Here is a 21,104-nt window from a genome sequence, read left to right as displayed (position 1 = left end):
CAAATTAAGTAGCTGGCCCTGATCCCAGCTTTACCACCGAAAACCTGGCCATTTTTGATCGAGTCATTTAACCTTTGTAGTTCAGTTTTCTCATCTCTCAAATGGGAATGACATTTATACCGCTTTGGAGAATTAATGTGGGGGGAAAAAGGACACACAGTGGTTTGAGAAAGTATAGATGCTTTAAAATATTGGTGGCACTGTTGTTCATACGAAACATTTTTTAACCACTATCCTTCCTTGAGTTGAAGTCTTGAGCCAAATACACGTCTTACCTTAAGTGAAGAAATTTAATTCATTATTTTCTATGGGGCTTTCTAGACTTCTGAGAGAGAAGCTACATTTGGTCAAAAAGTGTATCATTTTTATAGACTAGTGATCTCAGGATGGAATTTATTCCTATGACTAAAAGCAAAGTATAAACTAAAAGTGATGCCAAAACACCAGACTTCAGTGAATTCTTAAAGTCTCAAGTTTCAAATAGTGTCTCAACCAGGAGTGGACTTCCCCCAGTACCGTGCCTGGCAGTTGTGGCTATCACACGCGGTGAGTGTGCACAAAAACGCGGTGTCAAGAAGGCAAAAAATGGCCCTGGCCGGTTTGGCTCAGCGGTTAGAGCGTCCGCCTGCGGTCCGGAGAGACCCGGGTTCGGTTCCCGCTAAGGGCATGTACCTCGGTTGCAGTTTGTCCCCGGCCCTGGTTGGTCGTGCAGGTGGCAGCCACTCAATGTGTCCCTTTCACATCGATGTTTCCCTCTCTCTCTCTTCCTCTCTCTCCCTCCCACTCTGTCTGTGCAAAAAATGGAAAAATGTCCTCGGGTGAGGATAAAAAAAAGAAGCCAAAAATGTGCCAGCACTGGGCTGCCCACAACCAGGAGCTCTGCCAGAGTGCCAAGCAGGGAGCGAGGCAGGAGCTGGGGTCCCAAATCCAAATGCCATCCACACACTCCGACAACACACACCCCGACCTTTGGGACAGGGGACATTGTTAACCCACTGTCACTGGGGTTTTCCTGAATCCTTCATCCATACTCCTGAATCTCCCCAGAGACCGTATGCAGGTGACGGCTTAGGGGTGGGGCTAGGACCTTGGGACAAGGTCTTGTGTCAAAAGCCTGTCTCTGAAGGGCCAAACTTGTGACTGATCAATAGCTTAACAAGCCGGATGGGGGTAGAATTCCAGCGGCTCCCTGCTCATGCCTCCTAGAAGTTGGCCAACATCTCCCGCCTCCAGCATGTGGAATCCACTCTGTAGCATTCTCTCACTGGCCATCCCTCCCTGCCTAACCTTTGCCCTTTCTGATTGCCCTGATCTCATGCTGTCCTCCATAGCTATGTTTAAAGTCCACTCCTGGGGAACACAGACTGTTTCCGATAACCCCTTTCTCAGTCCTGCTTGACATCAGGCCTCCGGGCTGTGTACCTGGACTTTCCAGGACTGTGGCTGGGGTTTGAGAAGAGACCTCAGCACCTACCTGGCTACAGGATGAAGCTGGCCACCAGCTCCTTGATTCTGTGGCTCAGCCTGGGGGGAGGCCTGGCACAGAGCGACACCAGCCCCGAAGCAGAGGAGTCCTATTCAAACTGGGGCCTTCGGCACATCCGGGGCAGCTTTGAATCTGTGAACAACTACTTCGATTCCTTTCTGGAGCTGCTGGGAGGGAAAAATGGAGTCTGTCAGTACAGGTGCCGATATGGTGAGTACACTCTCTTTCTGCAAAAACAGGTGCGGGTGGACCTGTGAACAGCTGGTGCAGGGTCTCAATCAGTCATGAACTTTTTGTCATCCACCTCTTAGGTAGAACTGCCAGATTCAGCAAATGGAAATATAAGACACCCATTATTGGGGGGTGGGGGGAATATAAGGCACCCATGACTGGGTAGGGGGTGGGGAGACTAGAAAATAGACACCCAGTAAAATCTGAATCTCAGAGAAACAACAAATAATGTGTTAATATATTTGAAATACTTAGGACACGTTTATACTGCCAGATTATTGGTTGTTTCAGTGAAATTTGTATTTCAGATAGTTTCCTGTATTTTATCTGGTAAACCAACTCCAAGAAGTTTTCTAGGACTTGGTCCCTGGGGCCCTGTTACTGAGTTTGCTGTGAGTGGTGCCCCAGGCAAAGGCAGGGAGGAGTAACAGGAGAGACTTGAGAGCTCCTAGGATGAAAACATGTGGAGAACATTTTGCCACGGGGCGAAACAGCTTCCTAAATCTGTGCGAAGCTTGGAAATGGATTTCCCCCTAGTGCTGCTCACACCTTCCTCCCAGCTTTGTCAGTCTCTGATGGGCATCGGTTTGCCAAGTCTCCTCAGGCAGGAATGCCAGGCCTTCAGTGGGTAGGAAAGCTTACTGCCAGCTTCTCTACCCTCGGAGCAGCCCTAAGGGCGCCTGGACTGCACTCAGGCCCGGTGCCAGGTGTAGAACAGTGAACGGGTGGGAGCAGCACTGTGGCTCAGCTGTGAAGAGGGTACCTGGGAGCCAGGGAGCATGCCTGGCTCCAAAGAGCAGACCCTGGGGCCAGTTCTTCCTTCACTGCACCGAAGTCTATGTAGGGGGGCAGAGCCCGTGGCTGCCAGCTGGGAGACGGGTAACTTCAAATGCAAATGTTTTCAAAAGCACACGCAGTCTCACAGAGCATTGGCTTTGTGGTTTAATTTATCAAATGTTTCATCATGGGGTTAGAGATAAAAATGGAGAGTGAGCTTGGCCTTGAAGGAAAACACTTGAGAAATACTTTCTCCAAACACTCAACAGATAGAACTCAGCTTTGAGAGAAACTAAAAAAAGCTCCATATTTGTAAACTCACCCGGTCAGTCTCCCTCACTCCCTTTTTACCTTGGAGCAGGGGGACGCTCTTTGTAAGAAAAGGCTGAGGAGGAGACAGTGGTCAAAAGCTTTGTGTAAGGAATCGGGGGGGGGGGGGGGGGGGGGGGGGCGCCGCCGAAAAACAGAGAAGAGACTGGAGAGCCAATCAGCCGAATAAACAGGGATCAGGCTTTATTGGGTTCACTCCGGGCGGGTTCACAGACTCCGGGGGTCGAGTCCTAGAAGCCGCGCTCAATGTAGGGGCTCGTGTCTTTTATATCTGCCTGTTGCAGCTGGAATTTGTCCCTTAGGGTTTGGCCCTGCGGGGGCCATGCATGGAGCCTCTGGAATGTGAATCGATAAGAGCAAGATGGGAGTTAATCTACAAGCTCGAGGCAGGCCGTTCAGGGTGGGAGACAAGGCTGAGCAAGGAGACAATGGTCGAGCACTTTGCCTGGCGCCAGTCCCCAGGCCATCGGACACTTTGCAACATAGTTTTAAGCACGTAGGGCTATGGTGAAAAAAGAAGCTGCATTTTCTGTGAAGATGTCACACGGTCGAGCGTGGTCTGTGCTGTGGCCCACCGGAACCCCTAGCCACAGCTTTGTTTAGGGTGGGGTGGACAAAAGCAAACGTGCCTTGTCACTGGACTGTTCTCATCTGGTTTGCACCAACGGGGCAGGAAAGGGATGAACTCACTTCAGATATCAACACAGGTGCTCTTTTGCTTCCTAGAGGCAACACAAATGTAGGTCTGTGGTTCAGCACACAGGTAAGAGCAGGAACTTCTTTTTAGGAAACAAGAATCAAACCCACTTCTTCCTTCTCCAGCAAAATAGCGTTAAAAGATTTCAGCAAATTTTCGTTGCAAGCCTCTACCTGGGCAAGGTTGGTGTCGGCAGCTCTTAGTGGGGGATGGGAACAGTCAACAGAGAGATTGCAGGAAGGCAAATAACTGCACTCGTGCCACATAACAGACGTTCGAGGAGGGGCCTAGAAACCACACAAGAAATATGGGGTTAAGCCGTGTTACCTTTGGAACCCAGCAGAGGCGAGAACCTGGATGCTGTGCCCAACCGGTACAAAATACCTTCTCAAGCTGATTGTGAATCAAGCATTCTTTCGAACAGATAACGCCTAATCATTAACTAGTGTGTGCATTTTCAGTTTGCTTTGTGCTACGCCTCTTGTGCACAGTGTTTCTCTTCCCTCTTTAAGGCAGTTGTTCTCAAACTCACCTGGGTTTGAAATCCTTTAAACAGACTGCTGAGCCCCCGTCCCTCCTCTTTCTGATTGGATTGGTTTGCGTGGGTCAGAAAATTTGCATTTCTAAGAGTTCCCAGGTGACCCTGATGCTGCTGCTCCAGGGACCACACTTTGAGAAAAAAAACTGCTTTAAAGGCTGCAATCTTTTGCCAGAACGAACAATTTGGTGACAGTTCGTCTACAAATAAATGTCTATTTTGTAAGTACTTACTACTACCAGGTATACCTCGGAGATACTGTGGGATCCTTTCCAGACCACCGCAATAAAGAGAGTTTTGCAATAAAGTGAGCTGAAATCTTTTTGCTGGTGGAGGGTCTTGCATTCAATTTGTAAAAATCACAACATCTGTGAAGCTCAATAAAGCACAGCGCAGTGAAACAAGGTGTGCCTGTATTTAAAACAATGGCTCTCTACCTGGCCCTGCACTTAGAATCACCTGGGGCTTTAAGGAAGCCACCCAAACCAATGAAATCAGAATCTCCATGGGTTGGACCAGACATGAGTATTTTTAACGTTTCCTGGTGATTACAAGTGCAGCCAAGGTTTGGAGCACTATTTAAGAGGTCATTCTTGGAGAACTTCAGCCCTTAGGTTGTTCAGACAGATAAAGGCGTGTTTGTACCCTGGTAGCCTACAATAGTATGTCGGTATTGCTTTTCACACTTCTTATATCTACAGCAATTCATTTTCATGTCAGCACACAAAATCTGCTCAAAGGATCAGACGCTATAAATAGTATAAGCAGGTTCAGAACGTTTCAACCACGTACATAGCGTGACTGGTGTAAGAAGTCTGCACTGACATGAACCGATTCCCTCTCCCACCCCAGAGATTCTGATTCAGTAGGTTTGTGTAGAACCCTGGACCTGCACAGGTGGTCCCTGAACTAGACTGAGAGAAATACCAGTAATGGAAAAATCATGGGTTTGAGTTGGGCGGTGGAGTGGGGAATCTCATTGCCGGTGACCTTGAGCAAGTTATCTAACTCTCAACCTTTGTTTCCTCATGTTTATAAATAATGTTACTAATACCTATTTTGTAAGGTTGTTGAAGAATTAAAGATAATATATATATATAATTAGTGCTATGTATGGAGCATGATAGGTACCAAGCAAATTTTATAAATGTTATAAGAACAATAGTCTGGTGAACAAGTTAACTATGTATTCAGATGCTTCCAATTCTCTTTCAACATTAAAAAACAAAACAAAAGAAAACAAAACACAGAAACCCCAGTGGCTGGACAATACTCTCTTGGCTTCTGAGAGAAATGATCGCATGATTTACGTGTTCTGTGTCTTTACAAAGGTCTCTGGTGGAGGGTTCTGGAGCAGATGTGTATGTCTTATAAATCATGGTTGAAGATACTGTCCACACCGTCACACTTTGATAAAAGAATCTCATGATGAATTTCTTCCTGGGTTTAGTTCTAAGAAAAAAAATTATCTTTAAATACCAGTCTTCTTTTTTCATTAGACTATTTTTTCATTTGTTTGAATTCTTAGAGCAAAATTTTATGAACCTGTGAGTTTGTAGATTTTTCCAGGGAAAGAATTCACAGGGGAGCCATAGCCTGAAAAAAGAAAACAGTTACTGGTTTGAAGGCAAAGACTGTTCTCACACAGGGGTGACCAACTGTCCCTGTTTGCGGGGGACTACGGGAAAGGTCTGGAGTTCATGGGGTGTGGGACTTTCAGTACTAAAACAAAGACAGCCCCAGGCAAACTAGGTCAAGTTGGTCACTACCTCACACGGTAACTTCATCAGTTTTAGCAACTGAAATAGAATTTATCGCTTCAATAAAATTGCCACAGTTCTGCTCTGGTCCTTGATGTGTTACTCGTATGTGGTGTTGGGGCGTTTCTGGAAGTAAGCAGGAGGTACGTTTCAGATGCAGCGCTCTGCCTCCTGGGTCGACCTGAGTGAGGCACAGGGCAGCTTCTGCAGAACCCAGCGGGGCAGGGGGAGCGGACACACCCTCCCGGGAAGGCTGAACCCGGGCCTGTAAGAAAGCCCCGGAGTTTTTACTGTTCTTTTCAGTGACAACACTGAGAGAGAAAAAGGTTGGGCCCAGGCAGGAGGCAGTGTACATAGCTGTGAGTAGAGCCAGAGTTTCATGGCTAACTCTTCCAAAACTGCTCTCGTTTTTAAGAGTTGTAAGAATTTTATGGTGTTTCACTTTATTCAGAAGTTTTTACCTTTCATAACATCAAGTCTGTCAGTCTTTTTCTTTATGTTTTCTGAAGTTTTTATCTTGCTTAGAAAACCATCCTCACATCAAGATTATAAGAACATTCTGCTGGTTTTTTTTCTGGGAAAGCAGTCATAGCTAATATGCAAAAAGTGAGTGTTGTTGTGTTCCAATAAAACTTTTTTATGGACATTAAAATTTGAATTTCATATAATTTTTACATCACAAAATATTATCATTGTTTTGACCCCGCCCCCCCATCATTAAAAAATATAAAAACCATTTTTAGCTGGCAGACGATGCAGAAGTAGGCCACGGACCGGGCTTGGGCCATGTTTGCTAACCTATAAACCACAGGATCCAATTGCTCGCCTCTCACTCCTCCAAATAGCTAAAACCAGAAAATAAAATCGACTTGTACATCATTAATGCCTAGACCTAAAACATCAAACTGTAAAGAGTCAACACAACTCAAAACTACTCAAACTATAATTTGAGGAGGTACACTATTATTTCCACCTAGACTCAAACCATCAACTTTTTTTCTTTGAACTTGGACATCCAGCTTCATTCCTAAACAGGATTTCTGTAGCTGTCATAAATATGAAACACAATCAAATTAACCTTCATCAATAGCAGGCCAGTTAGGAAGTGTCTATAGTTGGTGTTTCATTGTCTTTCAAACTGGGAAGTAAGAGTTTTATATTCTGTAAGTCCTTAAGTGCAGAAAAGGCAGAGGGTAACCCAGGAAACGGCAGAGTCTGCTGCAAAAGCCCTTCATCAGCAAAATTATGGAAAAAGCTAATTTTACCATCAAACTTAGACATTTTTTCCTTCATTCAATTTTTTCCTGATTTCTTTAAAGCTAGTGTATGTAAACATTTGTAAAAGCACGACCCAAAGAAAAACTAAAATCACCATAATCTCACCTCCAAGATTAAATACATGTATGGCACAGTGAGATTATTTTCATTAGCATAATTTGATTACTAATATTATTTAATACGCTTTATTCATTCCCCTACTCCCAGAGCTGCACACACAACGTGTTAGAGTTGTCAGTGGTAAGTTCTATTTCTCAAGACCTTTGAAAAGTAATGCAGGAATTACGGGTGGGCTGGCAGGCTCCGTCAACAAGTACAGTACCTCTGCATTACAAATAAGAAACATTGAGTAAAAATAAAACATTAAAAAAAACACACATTCAAACTAGAATGAAATAAAGGGAAACTCTGAGGCTCCAGAAACAAGGAAAGCACGAAGGCTGGAGCTCCTGGAGCCCCTGCAGCCACCTGGCCCTTAGGTTTTCAGCCCTCAGGGCCGAGGCAAGTGTTTTAATGCTCAAAGACAGAGAAAGTAACTTTTCACCTTTCCCAAGAACTGGAAGCTGGAAATGTACAGTTTGCATAAAGCTTAGAGCCTGACAAGCTGCCCAGTCTGTTTAAAAAAGGTTAGGAAACCTCTATCCAATATTCCAAGGAAGCAGCAAGGATGCTTTCCATTCAGCTGGGGCTAGGGCTTGAAGGACAAATAAAACTCACTAAAAATCCACTATTCCAAGCATATTGTTTGCACAGGCGAGGAATCTCAGAAATTAATATGAAGTATCTTGAGACTCCTAGAGCCACAGCAAAAGCAATTGAGGGATTACTCTGTAGTATACGATCCAGGGCACAGGAAACCTTTAGAAAAAGAAGCCCTTCTGAAGATGAGCTCTTACTAAAAAATTACATAGTGTGGAAAAATAATCCACCATGAGAGAGAGTCAATAGACATTTACAAATGAAAGATTTAGGCCCTGCCCAGTGTGGCTGAGTTGGTTGGAGCATTGTCCCATATACCAAAAAGGTTATGGGTTCAATTCTCAGTCAGGGCACAAACCCAGGTTGTGGGTTCAATCCCCAGTTGGGGCACATACAGGAGGCAACAGATTGATGTTTCTCTCTCTGTCTCTCAACACAATAAAAAACATAGCCTCAGGTGAGAAAATAAGAATATAACATATATATATAAATAATATAACAAGAGTATTTGAAATTACTAAAGAAATAAAATCAGAATAGAAAACATAATAAAAAGAACTCAATGAAAATGAATACACATATTTTTAAAAAGAATTAAATAGAATTCTAAGAAATGAAAAGTATAGTCATTGAAAGAAAAAATTAAGTGGATAAGTTAAACAGCAGATTAGTTAACCTAGAGTGAATTAGGAAAATGGAAAACAGATTTGATGAAGCTAGTCAAAATTCAGAAAGGAAAAAAATGGAAAATATGAAAGAGAGGTTAGGCTATATGAAGCCTAGGATTAAAAAGATTCATCGTTCAGTAATAAGAGGCCCAGCAGGTGAAACTAGAGAGAATGAAGAAAATAAAATATTCAGACAATGGCTGTGAATTCTCCAGAGGTCAAAGAAACCGGAATCTTCAGATTGTTCCAAGCAGGATAAGGATATATAATTTACATCTATATACATTGCAGTGAAACTGTGAAGACCCTGGAGAAATTGGCACCCTTGTGCATTGCAGGTAGGAATGTAAGTGATGCAGCTACCGAAGAAAACAGGTTTCTCAAAAAGTTAAGCATAGAATTCCTATATGACCCAGTAATTCCACTCCTTCAGTTTATATACCCTGAAGAATTGAAAACAGATATCTAAACAAATACATATGCACAATTGTTCATTACAGCACTTTTTCCAATAGCCAAAAGCATGAAACAACCAACATGTCCACCAATGGATGGATGAATAAACAGACTGTGTATTTCCAGAGAATGGATTCAGCCACAGGAAGGAATGAAGTACTGAAACATGCTACAACACAGATAAGCCATGAAGACATTAAGTGAAAGGAGGCCATCATAAAATGTTCCATATTGTATGATTCCATTTATTTAAATATCCAGAATCGGTAAATCTCTAGAAACAGAGAGCAGATTAGTGGTGGCCAGGGATTGGGAGGAGGGGACATCAGGGACTAGCTACATGATGGGCAAGGAGCCTCCCTTGGAAGATGATGAAAGTTTTGGAATTAGGTGGAGGGGATGGTTGCACAACATTGTGCATGTACTGAATGCCACTTGAAGATGGTTAATTTAATATTATGTGAATTTCACCTCATCAAAAAGAAAATAGGTAACTTAGACTTCATCAGAATGAAAAACTTTTGTATTTCAGCCCTGGGCAGTGTTGCTCAGTAGTTAGAGATTCATCCCGTGCACTAAAGGGTCACAGGTTAGATTCCCAGTCAAAGGCACATACCTGGTTTGCAAGTTCGATCCCCGGCCCCGGCCAGGGTGAATGCGGGAGGCAACCAATCAATGTATCTCTGTCACATTGATGTTTCTTTCTCTCTCTCTCTAAAAATCAATGGAAAAAATATCCTTGAGTGAGGATTAACAAAAAGAACAAAAAAACAACAACAAAAATCTTCTGTTTTTCAAAGAATACCATTAAGAAAGTGAAAGCCACACAACAAAATATTTGCAGATGATTTATCTGACAAGACATATTTATCTAGAATATATAAAGAACTCTTACAAATCAACAAAAACAACAAAGCAAATAACCCAATTTTAAAATGGCCAAAAGACTTAGACATTTTCTCAAAGAAGATAAATGAGTGGCCAATAAGCACATAAAATTAGTCATTAGAGAAATGCATATCAAAACTACCATGAGATACCACTTCACACCCACAAGGGTGACTATAATAAGAAAAGACAGATAATAACAAGTGTCGGTGAGGGTGGAGAGAAATGAGAACCCTCATACTCTGCAGGTGGAAGTGTAAAATTGTGCCACCACTTCAGAAAAGTCTGGCAGTTCTTCAAAATGTTAAGTAGAGTTACCATATGACACTGCAACTTTAATCCTATGGAGAAATGAAAATATATTGTCTACACAAAACCAGTATACAAATGTTTGTAGCAGCATTATTCATAGTGGTCAAAAAGCAGAAATAACCTAAATGTCCATCGTATTTTCTGACAATAAAAGAAATGAAGTACTAATACATACTACAATACGGATGAACCTTGAAAACATTATGCAAGTGAAAGAATCCAAATACAAAATACCACATACTGTATGATTTCAGTTGTGTGAAATGTCCAGAATAGCCACATTGAAAGAGACAGAATGTCTGATAACAGCTGTCTAGGGCTAGGCCAGGGGAAAACAGAGAATGACTGCTAATGGGTATGGGGTCTCTTTGGGGATGACAAAAATGTTCTAAAATTAGATTGTGGTAATGGTCACACAACTCTGGGAGTATGCTAAAATCCATTGAATGATACACATTAAATGAGTGAATGTATAATGTGTAAAGTATATCTCAAACCCATGGGGTTGTTCGCAACATGGTTTCTCTCAGCGTGAGTGATGAGAAAGATTGAGAGAGAGCATGCATGCAAACCCAAGACAGAAGTTGTAATCTTTTATAACCTAATCTTGGAAGCAACATACCTCCACTTCTGCCATAGTCTCTTGGTCACAGAGACAACCTGGGGACAATCCATAAAGGTGTGAATACCAGGAGACGGGAACCATTGGGAGCCATCTCGAACCACCATCTTACACACATGGTACCACAGCAGCAAATACCCAGACCAACTGTGGCAGAGACTGCTACTGTCCTCCAACATCCTTCTGTCTCTTATAGTAATGAGGCCCTCCTCCCAACTTTAACCTGGGCTCATGAATACCTCCATTGCCCACCTTTGCAACTAGGTGTTGTCATTTGATTAAGGTCTGGCCAAAGGAAGAAAGAGGAAGTGATGTGTGTAATATTCTGGAGTGTGTTTATTAAAGAGGGGGGCTGTGGATCTTCTACTTCCTTCTTCCACAGGCTGCTTACCGTATGAATGTGTTGGCTGAAGCTCCATCTTGGAGCGTGAAAGCCAGGGTTTCATTCTAGAGCTGGCAGGGCAGAAAGCTAGGAGCAGCCTGGGTTCCAGGAAAGTATGTATTTACTATACCGGCCTTATGGTTCTTAATGTTTGGTTTTTACGAGATGTCCTACACTGTGTAAGTATCTGAATAGTCCACTATGTAGGAGATATAGTAAATGCATGGAGAAAATTACAATACTCTATTGAAGGACGTAAAGGAAGACTTAAGTAAATGGAAAGCTATAGTATGCCATAGTTGACTTTCTAAGAAAGTCAGTTGTCTCCAAATTAATCTATAAATTCAATGTATGTTCAAGCAAAATTCTGACAATCTTTTTTATCCTCACCTGAGGACATTTTTCCATTTTTTGTTTAGATAGAGTGGGAGGGGGGGAGAGAGAGAGAGAAACATTGACGTGAAAGGGACACATCGAGTGGCTGTCACCCATATGACCCAACCAGGGATGGGGACAAACTGCAACTGAGGTACGTGCCCTTAGCGGGAACCAAACCTGGCTCTCACCGCTGAGCCAAACTGGCTAGGGCAAAATTCTGACAATCTTTTATAGAATTTATAATTCATATGCAAGAGTGAAGGTCCAAAAACAATCAAGACAATTTTGAGGAATGATAAGAAGGGAATGATTAGAGCACAGACTCAGGATTTAAAAATAGAAATAGGAGAATGGGGTATGAAGGGGCGTCAACAGTACTTGTAGCATTTAATTAAACAGAAAAAATATTCATAGAAAGTTTGGTAATGTTAACCTTTATTATGTTTGTGTAGTGGGTTCATGGATGTTTGTTTCTCTTAATTTTTTTAGTTTTGAAATTTCATAATAAAAATAACAATTAAAATAAAATAGCTGATAGGAGAAGAACAAAGACAAGAAAGAAAATAGACGTGCCATATGGCTCACTGTGAGGATTCATTCTTAGCTTATTTCCTCAGTCTTGTGCTGTCTTTCATCTCCTACGAGGAGACAAAGGAATGTGGAGAAAGAACATGGGCTTTGGAGACAAATAAGAAATCTGGATTCACATCCTACTTCCCCCTTATTATAGGCCTTGAGCAAGTCACACAACCTCTCAGCCCCATTTTCCCTATTTAGGTCATAGATAAAAATACTCACTGGCGTCCTGGCCAGTTTGGCTCAGCGGTTAGAGTGTCAGCCTGTGGTCCAGAGAGACCAGGGTTCTGTTCCTGCTAAGGGCATGTACCTTGGTTACAGTTTGTCCCCAGCTCTGGTTGGGTCGTGTGGGTGGCAGCCACTCGATGTGTCCCTTTCACGTCGATGTCTCTCTCTCTTTCTCTCTGCCCTCCCCCCCACTCTATCTGAACAAAATATGGAAAAATGTCCTCAGGTGAGAATTAAAAAAAAAAAAATCACTGGAGATGACTATTCTGAGGTCATTGCAGGTCAAAGTTATTTTTATGACGACTACCATTGATACAACTGACAAAGTTTCCTTGTATGTATTCCCAAGATCATAAAATAACTCAAAAGACATGTAGGAGAGAAACCAAGAAATGAACAGCTTTTCAGATAGTTTCTGCTTAGTTCTGTGGTGGAAATGCCTAATTAGAGGCAATAATGGTTTGTCTACATTTATGGAATTTTGAAAAATTTCATTCAAGTTATTCTGGAAGAAATGTTGCAGTACTGTTACAGTTCTGATTCCTGAAGTGTATGATCAGGTAGTGTTTTCCTTTTTCTGTGCAAGGAGTGTATCCATACAGTGGATAGAGAATAAGAAACCTTGAGTTTTAGTTCGGTTTTGTCATGCACCTTATCTTCAAAGTCATGCACTTGAGAAATATTAGGATTGTTAGTAAATAAATTCTCATAAAATTCTTTGAGATTAGGAGAAAAATGCCAAACTGGTCTGAAGGTGTTTACTCTTTTATGAGATTGTCATCATCATTACTATCATCAGCACCTAGTTTAGATGTGAATATCTAATGAGGAACAATGACTTTTAAAGGAAAAACTGAATACGCTTTTAGATCGTTTTTATCTCATGAATGTTTCTAAACGCTTAATTTCTAAATATTCCTTCCTGCCTCTTTCCTTTCTTTCTCTGCTAGGAAAGGCACCAATGCCCAGACCTGGCTACAAGCCTCAGGAGCCCAACGGCTGCAGCTCCTACTTCCTGGGTCTCAAGGTACCAGAAAGTGTATGTACCATCATTTTCTTAGTTGATTGGTTAACTGAGGCAAATTCAAGTGTTATCACTGATGGAAGTGATCACTTAGAGAATACAGGTGAGCAATCTGATTAAGTGTTTTAAATTGGATACAGAGGCAGATAATTTTTAAAAGAAGCATCTGCTTTCCTTTTCTCGGAGGCAGCTGACCCTCAGATAAGCCCTTGTAAAGTGAACTTTGAAATCACCATTGCAAACATCAGCCGAGCTTCAGGGGATCAACAACATGAAGTAGACCTGAGAAGTCTGACATTTAAATTACAGAGCTTTTCCAGGGCTAGACCAGCTGGTACCGACCAGGGAGAGCTGATTGCTACAGTACTGTCGGACTTTTCACGTGTCATGTCAAATCGAACATCTTAGAACCCTGCAAACGACCCCCCACCCCCTCCACACACACATCCAGCACTGGCTAAACATTTATCATCACACTGTAGACCATTTCTCAAACTGTCGGTCTGCCCTGAAAACAAGTAATAAATTTATTTTAAGATGACTTTAGAAAAGAGGTTTTATGTAAAATGTAGGTAGAGGGATTTCATATCTAAACTTTGATTTTGGGCCAGGGGAGTGGCTCAGTTGGTTGAGTGCTGTCCTGTGCCCCAAAACGTTGCCAGTGGGAGAGCCGGTCAGGGCACATGCCTGGGTTTGGGGTTTGATCTAGCACACTGAAAGCAACCGACCGGTGTTTCTCTCTCACATGGATGTTTCTCTCTCTCTAAGCATGTCCTCGGGTGAGGATTTAAAGAAACTGTGATTTTGAATTGTATCTTAATCAGGCTCAACTTCACTTTTCTGATGGATGATTCAAAAGATTTTACTTTGTAATACTTTTCTAAGCAGCATAGTGTTTATTCTTCTGACTAAAATCCTGCTCATCCATGTGGCATTTTTATGTAAAGTGTGGCTCAGTCAACCCATGCACCAAGAGGTCTCCAGTTCAATTCCCAGTCAGGGCACATGTCCAGGTTGTAGGCCCAATCCCCAGGAGAGGACGTGCAGGAGGCAGCCGATCGATGTTCTCTCTCATTGATGTTTTATTTTTCTCTCCCTCTTCCTTTCTTTCTCTCTAAAATCAATAATAATAATAAAATTTTTAAAAAGAAAATGGTTCCCTTTCCTCAAGACAGTTTTCTTCCATATGTCAGACATTTATCTTAACATATTGATTTTGTTAGGATAGGAAACTTGACTGCTATTGGCTAGACATTTTTCTTAATAAATATATAAATCTACAATGTCTTATAAGAAAGGGCCCCTTAGATTTGACCCTCTTGTGCACTGAACCTGCATAGCTGTATGTCCGGCCTTGTCCACAATAATCAGTATGTGTATTGGCATAGAAGAGAGACAATATTTCAAATATATATTTATATACAGAAATCACCTGTTTTCAGCCAATATATTTTACTTGATTTCAATTTAGTAGCTATGGAAATGGTATGCACTATATTTTGGAAGTAATGTCATTTTGTGTACCGATACAAATATCATTAAGAAGTAGTTCAACCTTGATGTATTGGGGCGATGCTCTAACAACTGAGCCACCTGGCCACGGCCTGTTCCCATCTACTTTATACACCATGGAACGATTACTCTTCTTTGATCACTCTTTGTATCATGTCCCATTCTTACTCAAGAGTGTTTATCAAATCTAACTATTTTAGAAGTCAAGATCAGCCATCAAATCACCCTTTCCCTAATGAAATTTTTTTCTGAATGTATTTCCCTGCTAAGACTCTTGCAGGACTAAATCAATTAACTTACAATAGGACTTGCTTATTATTTCCTTTCTTTACCTGCTATATTCTAAGTCTGCCCTTATTTCAGTTAACCTCTCTTCATCTTCTTTCAAAATCCTCTAAAAAATTCCTGTTTGATAACTTTACATATGGCATTATATGAACTTACTCAGTTTATGCCACAGCATTTACAATTTTTATAGGATGCTTAATAAATGTGTGTCTGGTGTGTGTGTTAGATGTTGTCATTTGACCAGAGTCCCCTTATGTTCAGGAACTCTGTGGCCTGTACCTAACTCTGCTCCCCAACACATACAGACGTACACACACCATTAAACCAATGCTATATGGGGTCTCTGAGAAATGCTGGTGACCTCTTGACAAACAAAGCCTTTGTTTTTTCATAATTCTGAGCCTTGGGATCTTTTGCTCAAAATCTCACGTAAGTTTTAGTTGAATTTGAAAGTCCCGAAGCTCTGCTCTCTGGACTAACATTCTGATTTCTGTTTTCATCACTGTAGTAGATCTGTGAATTTGAAAATTACTAAAATCTAAAAGCAAAAATGGGCCATTCAGAGTTATTAAACTGATAAGTAAATTGTGATTGAAACTTAGCATCTTGTGACTATCAACCTGCTCTGTTCTCTCAGGTCATTGGTGTTTCTCAATTGATCTGAATATGTAACAGGAATTTGAGAACTGGCTCGTCAAGTACAGGGGCAAGGTTGCCTGAGGTCCTTGGTCTAAACGTGGCATTTTTTTCCTTCTCTTTTCCCCAGATGGACTTGGGCATTCCAGCAATGACCAAGTGCTGCAACCAGCTGGATGCCTGTTATGACACCTGCGGTGCCAACAAGTATCGCTGTGATGCAAAATTCCGATGGTGCCTCCACTCTATTTGCTCTGACCTTAAGCGAAGTCTGGGCTTTGTCTCCAACGTGGCAAGTAGGTATCTTAAGGGCGTCTACCTATGAGCATGGAATTTGTTCCTGTTTTCACACAGAAATGTAGCCACAGCCCCTTTACTCGCTGAACTTTATGGAACACTGACCAATGCGAGAAAGGCCAAAAGAGGATGCTGGGCACACGTTTGCTGAAGTTCTTGTTGTCCTGCCCAGGAGCTGCTGGCACCACACTAAAGCCTTCCCAGAGATATAAAACTTTATCCTTTAAGACTGAAGAAAGAGTTGCCCAGTTGGCTTTAGTGACCCATTCTACTGTTAAATAATTTTTCATATAAGGAGTTATTCTGTATGGGACCACTTGGCTTGGCTAAGACCCTATTATCTAATTTTGTTCCCAGTCAGGGAAAGAATTTTAAAAAAACGTATGTTTTTATATAGAGGTCTACATATACTTGAGGGTAATTATTTTTAAACAGCTGCTTAGCCATCTAATTTCTAGCACTGATTCTGTAATTTCTTTTTCCTAATTTACTTTAGGAAAAGTTTTAATCCCTTAGTTTCTGAAGTCAGAACATCATATCCAGGTATTAGCATTATGTGTTTTTAGATGGTGATGTTTGAAAGTTAGGCTTATAAGGAGCTGACCACATGCCACAGAGACAGTCAGTAGGAAAAGTGTTGGATCTTGTTCAAAGATCCATGTCTAGAGTACAGTCCCAAAGTGAATTTGCGGGGGCTTGAAAATATGGATAATTACTTAGGCCCTATAAAAGGGAGAACCACTTTGTCCGTACCTACGGAAAGTACCTGCTGCTAATCTAGGGTCAGGTCAAGTTACTTCCTTCAATCAATGTCCTATTGATTCTTTCTCCCAAATATCTCTTTGATAACTTGCCTGGTTATTGCAAATTAACCTCTGGGTCCTATCAAATTTATTCTCACCATAGCAACCAGATATATTTCTAGCCACACAAATCTGGTTATCTTCTTCTTCCTTAGGATTAAATCCAAACTTCTTAGTATGACATAACGTATGTTCATCACTAGCCTACCTCTTCAGCATCAACTTTCTTATTTCTGATTTCTCTCCTGACTTCCACTATTCCAAATTACTTGGGTTGATGGCCCCTATCTCTCTGCCTCTGCAGTTCCCTCTGCTTGGAACATTCTGATCATTCATTTATTATTATTGTTGAAACAGCTTTATCAATGGTGAAAAGCTGAACACTTTTCCCCTAAAATCAGGAACAAGTCAAGGATACCCACTCTCACCACTTCTATTCAACATAGTATTAGAAATCCTAGCCAGAACAATTAGGCTAGAAAAAGAAATAAAAGTCATCCAAACTGGAATGGAAGACATACAACTGCACTATTTGTAGGTGACATAATATTTTATATAGGAAACCCTAACAACTCCTCCAAAAAGCTGTTAGAACTAATAAATTCAGTAAAGTTGCAGGATACAAAATTAATATACAAAAAGATTTTGCATTTATATATACTAATAACAAACTATCAGAAAGATTTTTTTAAAATCCCATTTACAATTGCATCAAAAAGAATAAAAGCCCTGGCCAGTTTGGCTCAGTGGTTAGAGCGTCGGCCTGCGGTCCAGAGAGACCCGGGTTCGGTTCCCGCTAAGGGCACGTACTTCGGTTGCAGTTTGTCCCCGGCCCTGGTTGGTCGTGCGGGTGGCAGCCACTCAATGTGTCCCTTCACGTCGATGTTTCTCACTCTCTCTCCCTTCCTCTCTCTCCCTACCACTCTATCTGTACAAAAAAATGGAAATGTGTCCTCGGGTGAGGATAAAAAAATAAAAAAAAAAAAAAAGAATAAAATACCTAGAAATAGATTTAACCAAGGGGGGTTAAATAGTTTTATACACTGAAAACTATAAGGCATATATGAAAGAAACTGAAGAAGAAACAAATGAATAGAAAGATAGTCCAGCCCTGGCCAGTTTGGCTCAGCGGTTAGAGCATCGGCCTGCAGACCAGAGAGTCCCGGGTTCAGTTCCCGCTAAGGGTATGTACCTTGGTTGCAGTTTGTCCCCAGCCCCAGTCGGAGTCGTGTAGGTGGCAGCCACTCAATGTGTCTCTCTCACATCGATGTTTCTCTCTCTCTCTCTCTCTTCCTCCCTCTCTCCCTCCCGCTCTAGCTGAAGATAAATGCAAAAATGTCCTTGGGTGAGGATTTAAAAAAGAAAAGAAAAAGAAAGATAGTCCATGCTCATAAATTGGAAGAATTAATATTGTTAAAAATGTCCATAGCCCTGGTTAGGTAGCTCAGTTGGTTACAGCATCATTCTGATACACCAAAGTTTCAGGTTCTATCTCCAGTCAGAGCACATACAAGAAGCAACCAATGAATGCATTAATGGGTGGAGCAACAGATCAATGTTTCTCTCCTTTTTTCTCTTTCTCTCTCCCTTCCTCTCTCTCAAATTAATAAATTAAAAAAAAAAAATGTCCATACTACCCAAAGGAATCTATAGATTTAATGCAATCCCTATCAAAATTCCAATAGAAGGTATTCTGAGGTACTTTCTGTAATAATCCTTACCCTCAAAGGCATAGAGACCCTTGCTGTGGGCTCCCATACTGCCTCGGTGAACCTTCCACTATGGTGTAGTGTAACCATCTGTTTATCTGTGTATCCTGTCATCCTCTTTGTCCAAACTGTGACATCTGTGAGTTGGGATCCCTTTGGTCTCTGTGTCCCTGATGCCTAACAGAGTGGCTGACCAACATGTCTAACAGGCATACCTGTTTTTTCAATGAGTAAATGATTAATCATCCCACAGTTGAATAGGAAAAACTATAGGAAACAGTAGTGCTATCTGAGTGAGTATTCTGCAAAAACTGTAAATTTTCCATGGAGTGAGCATAGCAGTATGGAAGATGCTGATTGCTAACCCTGGTTTTGACCTGGAGGCCCATAAAAGGAGGGTACCCCAAAGTGCTGTTGTTTTTAATTGACTGATTTTTAGAGTGAGAGAAACATCAGTTTGTTGTTCCACTTATTTATGCATTCATTGGTTGATTCTTGTATGTGCCCTGACTGGGGATCAAACCCATAACCTTGGCATATCAGGATGACCTTCTAACCAATTGAGCTACCTGGCCAGGTTCCAACGTGTATTCTACTCTACTAGACTGGATGGAAGCTTCTCTGAAAAACCTTCTATTATATGTATGCTTTTCCTTTGAATTCTGTTTTCAGATCATTGCCTCTACTTTCCTCTGGGTATCATGTCAATCTTGGAAATATGTTGCCTCTTTAAAACTACTCATACTACTTGGGGGTAGTTCTATATATTAATCTTTCTGTTTCTCTACATCTTTTTCAAGTAGCATGTGATTCTCTGGCTGATACCGTGTTTAATACTGTATGGACCTTGGGCTGCCGACCCTTCATGAATAGTCAGCGGGCAGCCTGCATCTGTGCAGAAGAGGAGAAAGAAGAGTTATAAGGAAGAGGTGGTTCCTTTTTGGTTTTGAGTGACACCACAGCTGTCAGTCTCGGAGATGGTAGTGTGGCAGAAATGTCTCACCCTTTCTTCCAAGAGTTTGGATACTGCAAAGCAGGAGAAAGGAAATATTTTACAGCTGGAAAGTGAGTCCCATCCTTTGAGGAGAACTGGAAAAAAGACATAGAGTTATCTGAAGGCTACTCATCGCTTTGACACAGGCCTCCCCAGCCAAGACACATTTGCCTGGAAATTCAGTTTTTAGCTTAAAGACTAAAATAAGGACTAAATATTGGGATTCCTGGACTTGATCATTATATTCATAAGTTAAATTTTGGAGAGTCCAACCATTTGGGAGGCAATGACTTTCCTCTGGTCTATGTTTCAGTTTCCAGTAAGCATCTCACATACAATAAAGTGTACTTTTTAGAAAATTTGGAAAGAGATGAATGAATTCCATTACCACCAGCATGCTTCCATTTCACTTAGAAGAAAACAGAACCCAACCTGGTAATTTCCATCAATGATAACAGTTATTCCTGCTGGTACTGAAGAGATCAGAACTGGTGGTCGGAGGCTTACCTGATTAAAGCCAATGGAGGTGAAGATCAGATGGAGTTCGGTCTCTGAGGTTCCATTTCTTTCCTTCAGTGAACTATGCCTGTTGACATACCCAAGTAGTAGGTGGTCTTCATGTCATGTTAAGATCTGAGAAGCACTTGGTAAAAACTTCCACTGGAAAAGTCCCTAAAATCTGAGGGGAGTGAGAGACAAATGGCCATTCCCCAAACAGTGGTTCTTGACCCTGATGGCAAATTAGAATCACCCGAGGAGCACTAGAAACAGAGTCTCTGGGGGTGGTACCTACCTACAGGCACACCTTTTATTGCACTTGGCTTTATTGCATTTCATAGATGTTGCATTTTTTACAAATTGAAGGCAAGACCTTCAACCAGAAAAAAGATTATGACTAGCTTTTGATACTCAGTTTATTATTGTGGTCTGGAATCAGACTGGAAATATCTCTGAGGTCTGCCTGTATTGGTAATTTATAAAAGCAACTCTGATGCCCTGTGAATACTGAGGGCCGCTAAGGTCAGGGGTCGACAAACGACAGCCTGTGGCCCAAATCAGGCCCAGCACCTGCTACTGTAAAATTTTACTGGAACACAGCCATGCGCACATGTTTACGGCAGCGCCTGTGCTACAGGAGCAGAGCTGTGACAAAGACCGCATGGCCCAGAGAGCCCAGAGTGTTTACCATTCGGCCCTTACAGAAAAAGTCAACAAAACCCTGATCGAGGTCCCCTTCTCCTTTCCTTTCCTTTTGTTAATTTTACTGGTTCCATTAGGAATTGTTGATTGTAGCATTTCTAAAAAGAAGAAGAAGAAAAAACTGTTTTCTAGTCTTACATAAACCCATAAAGTTAATTGCATATTAAGAAACTGAATTTAACTGCAGATAACATTTATCTCTGTGGTTTATGCTATTTATTTTAATAAAATTTATTAAGTGCCTACAAAATAGAGTATGGCATAATTTTATACCTTTCCTGTTGTCTTATCAGAGGGCAGAGAATGCCAAGTAGGAAGGCATATGATACCAAATT

At 41.5% G+C, this 21,104-nt stretch overlaps 1 protein-coding gene across 2 annotated transcripts; it reads left to right on the top strand.

Annotated features, from left to right (window-relative positions):
* The first annotated feature begins 1,435 nt into the window (after positions 1-1,435).
* Positions 1,436-19,541, top strand: PLA2G12B (phospholipase A2 group XIIB). 2 transcript variants are annotated; one of them, XM_036265788.1, is made up of 4 exons: positions 1,436-1,696; positions 13,257-13,345; positions 15,897-16,062; positions 19,379-19,541. In XM_036265788.1, exons 1-4 carry the CDS (start codon positions 1,486-1,488, stop codon positions 19,495-19,497), a joined length of 585 nt encoding a protein of 194 aa, XP_036121681.1. In that variant the 5' UTR covers positions 1,436-1,485; the 3' UTR covers positions 19,498-19,541. The 2 variants fall into 2 exon arrangements, with proteins under 2 accessions (XP_036121681.1, XP_036121682.1); XM_036265789.1 differs by having other exon boundaries at positions 1,486-1,696; positions 19,376-19,497.
* The last annotated feature ends 1,563 nt before the right edge of the window (positions 19,542-21,104 follow it).

This window comes from Molossus molossus, unplaced genomic scaffold (assembly GCF_014108415.1).
Source record: "Molossus molossus isolate mMolMol1 unplaced genomic scaffold, mMolMol1.p scaffold_m16_p_17, whole genome shotgun sequence".
In the NCBI taxonomy this organism is placed as follows: domain Eukaryota; kingdom Metazoa; phylum Chordata; class Mammalia; order Chiroptera; family Molossidae; genus Molossus; species Molossus molossus.
Note: the sequence above shows the minus strand (reverse complement) of the source record. Positions and strands in the feature narration are given on the sequence as shown.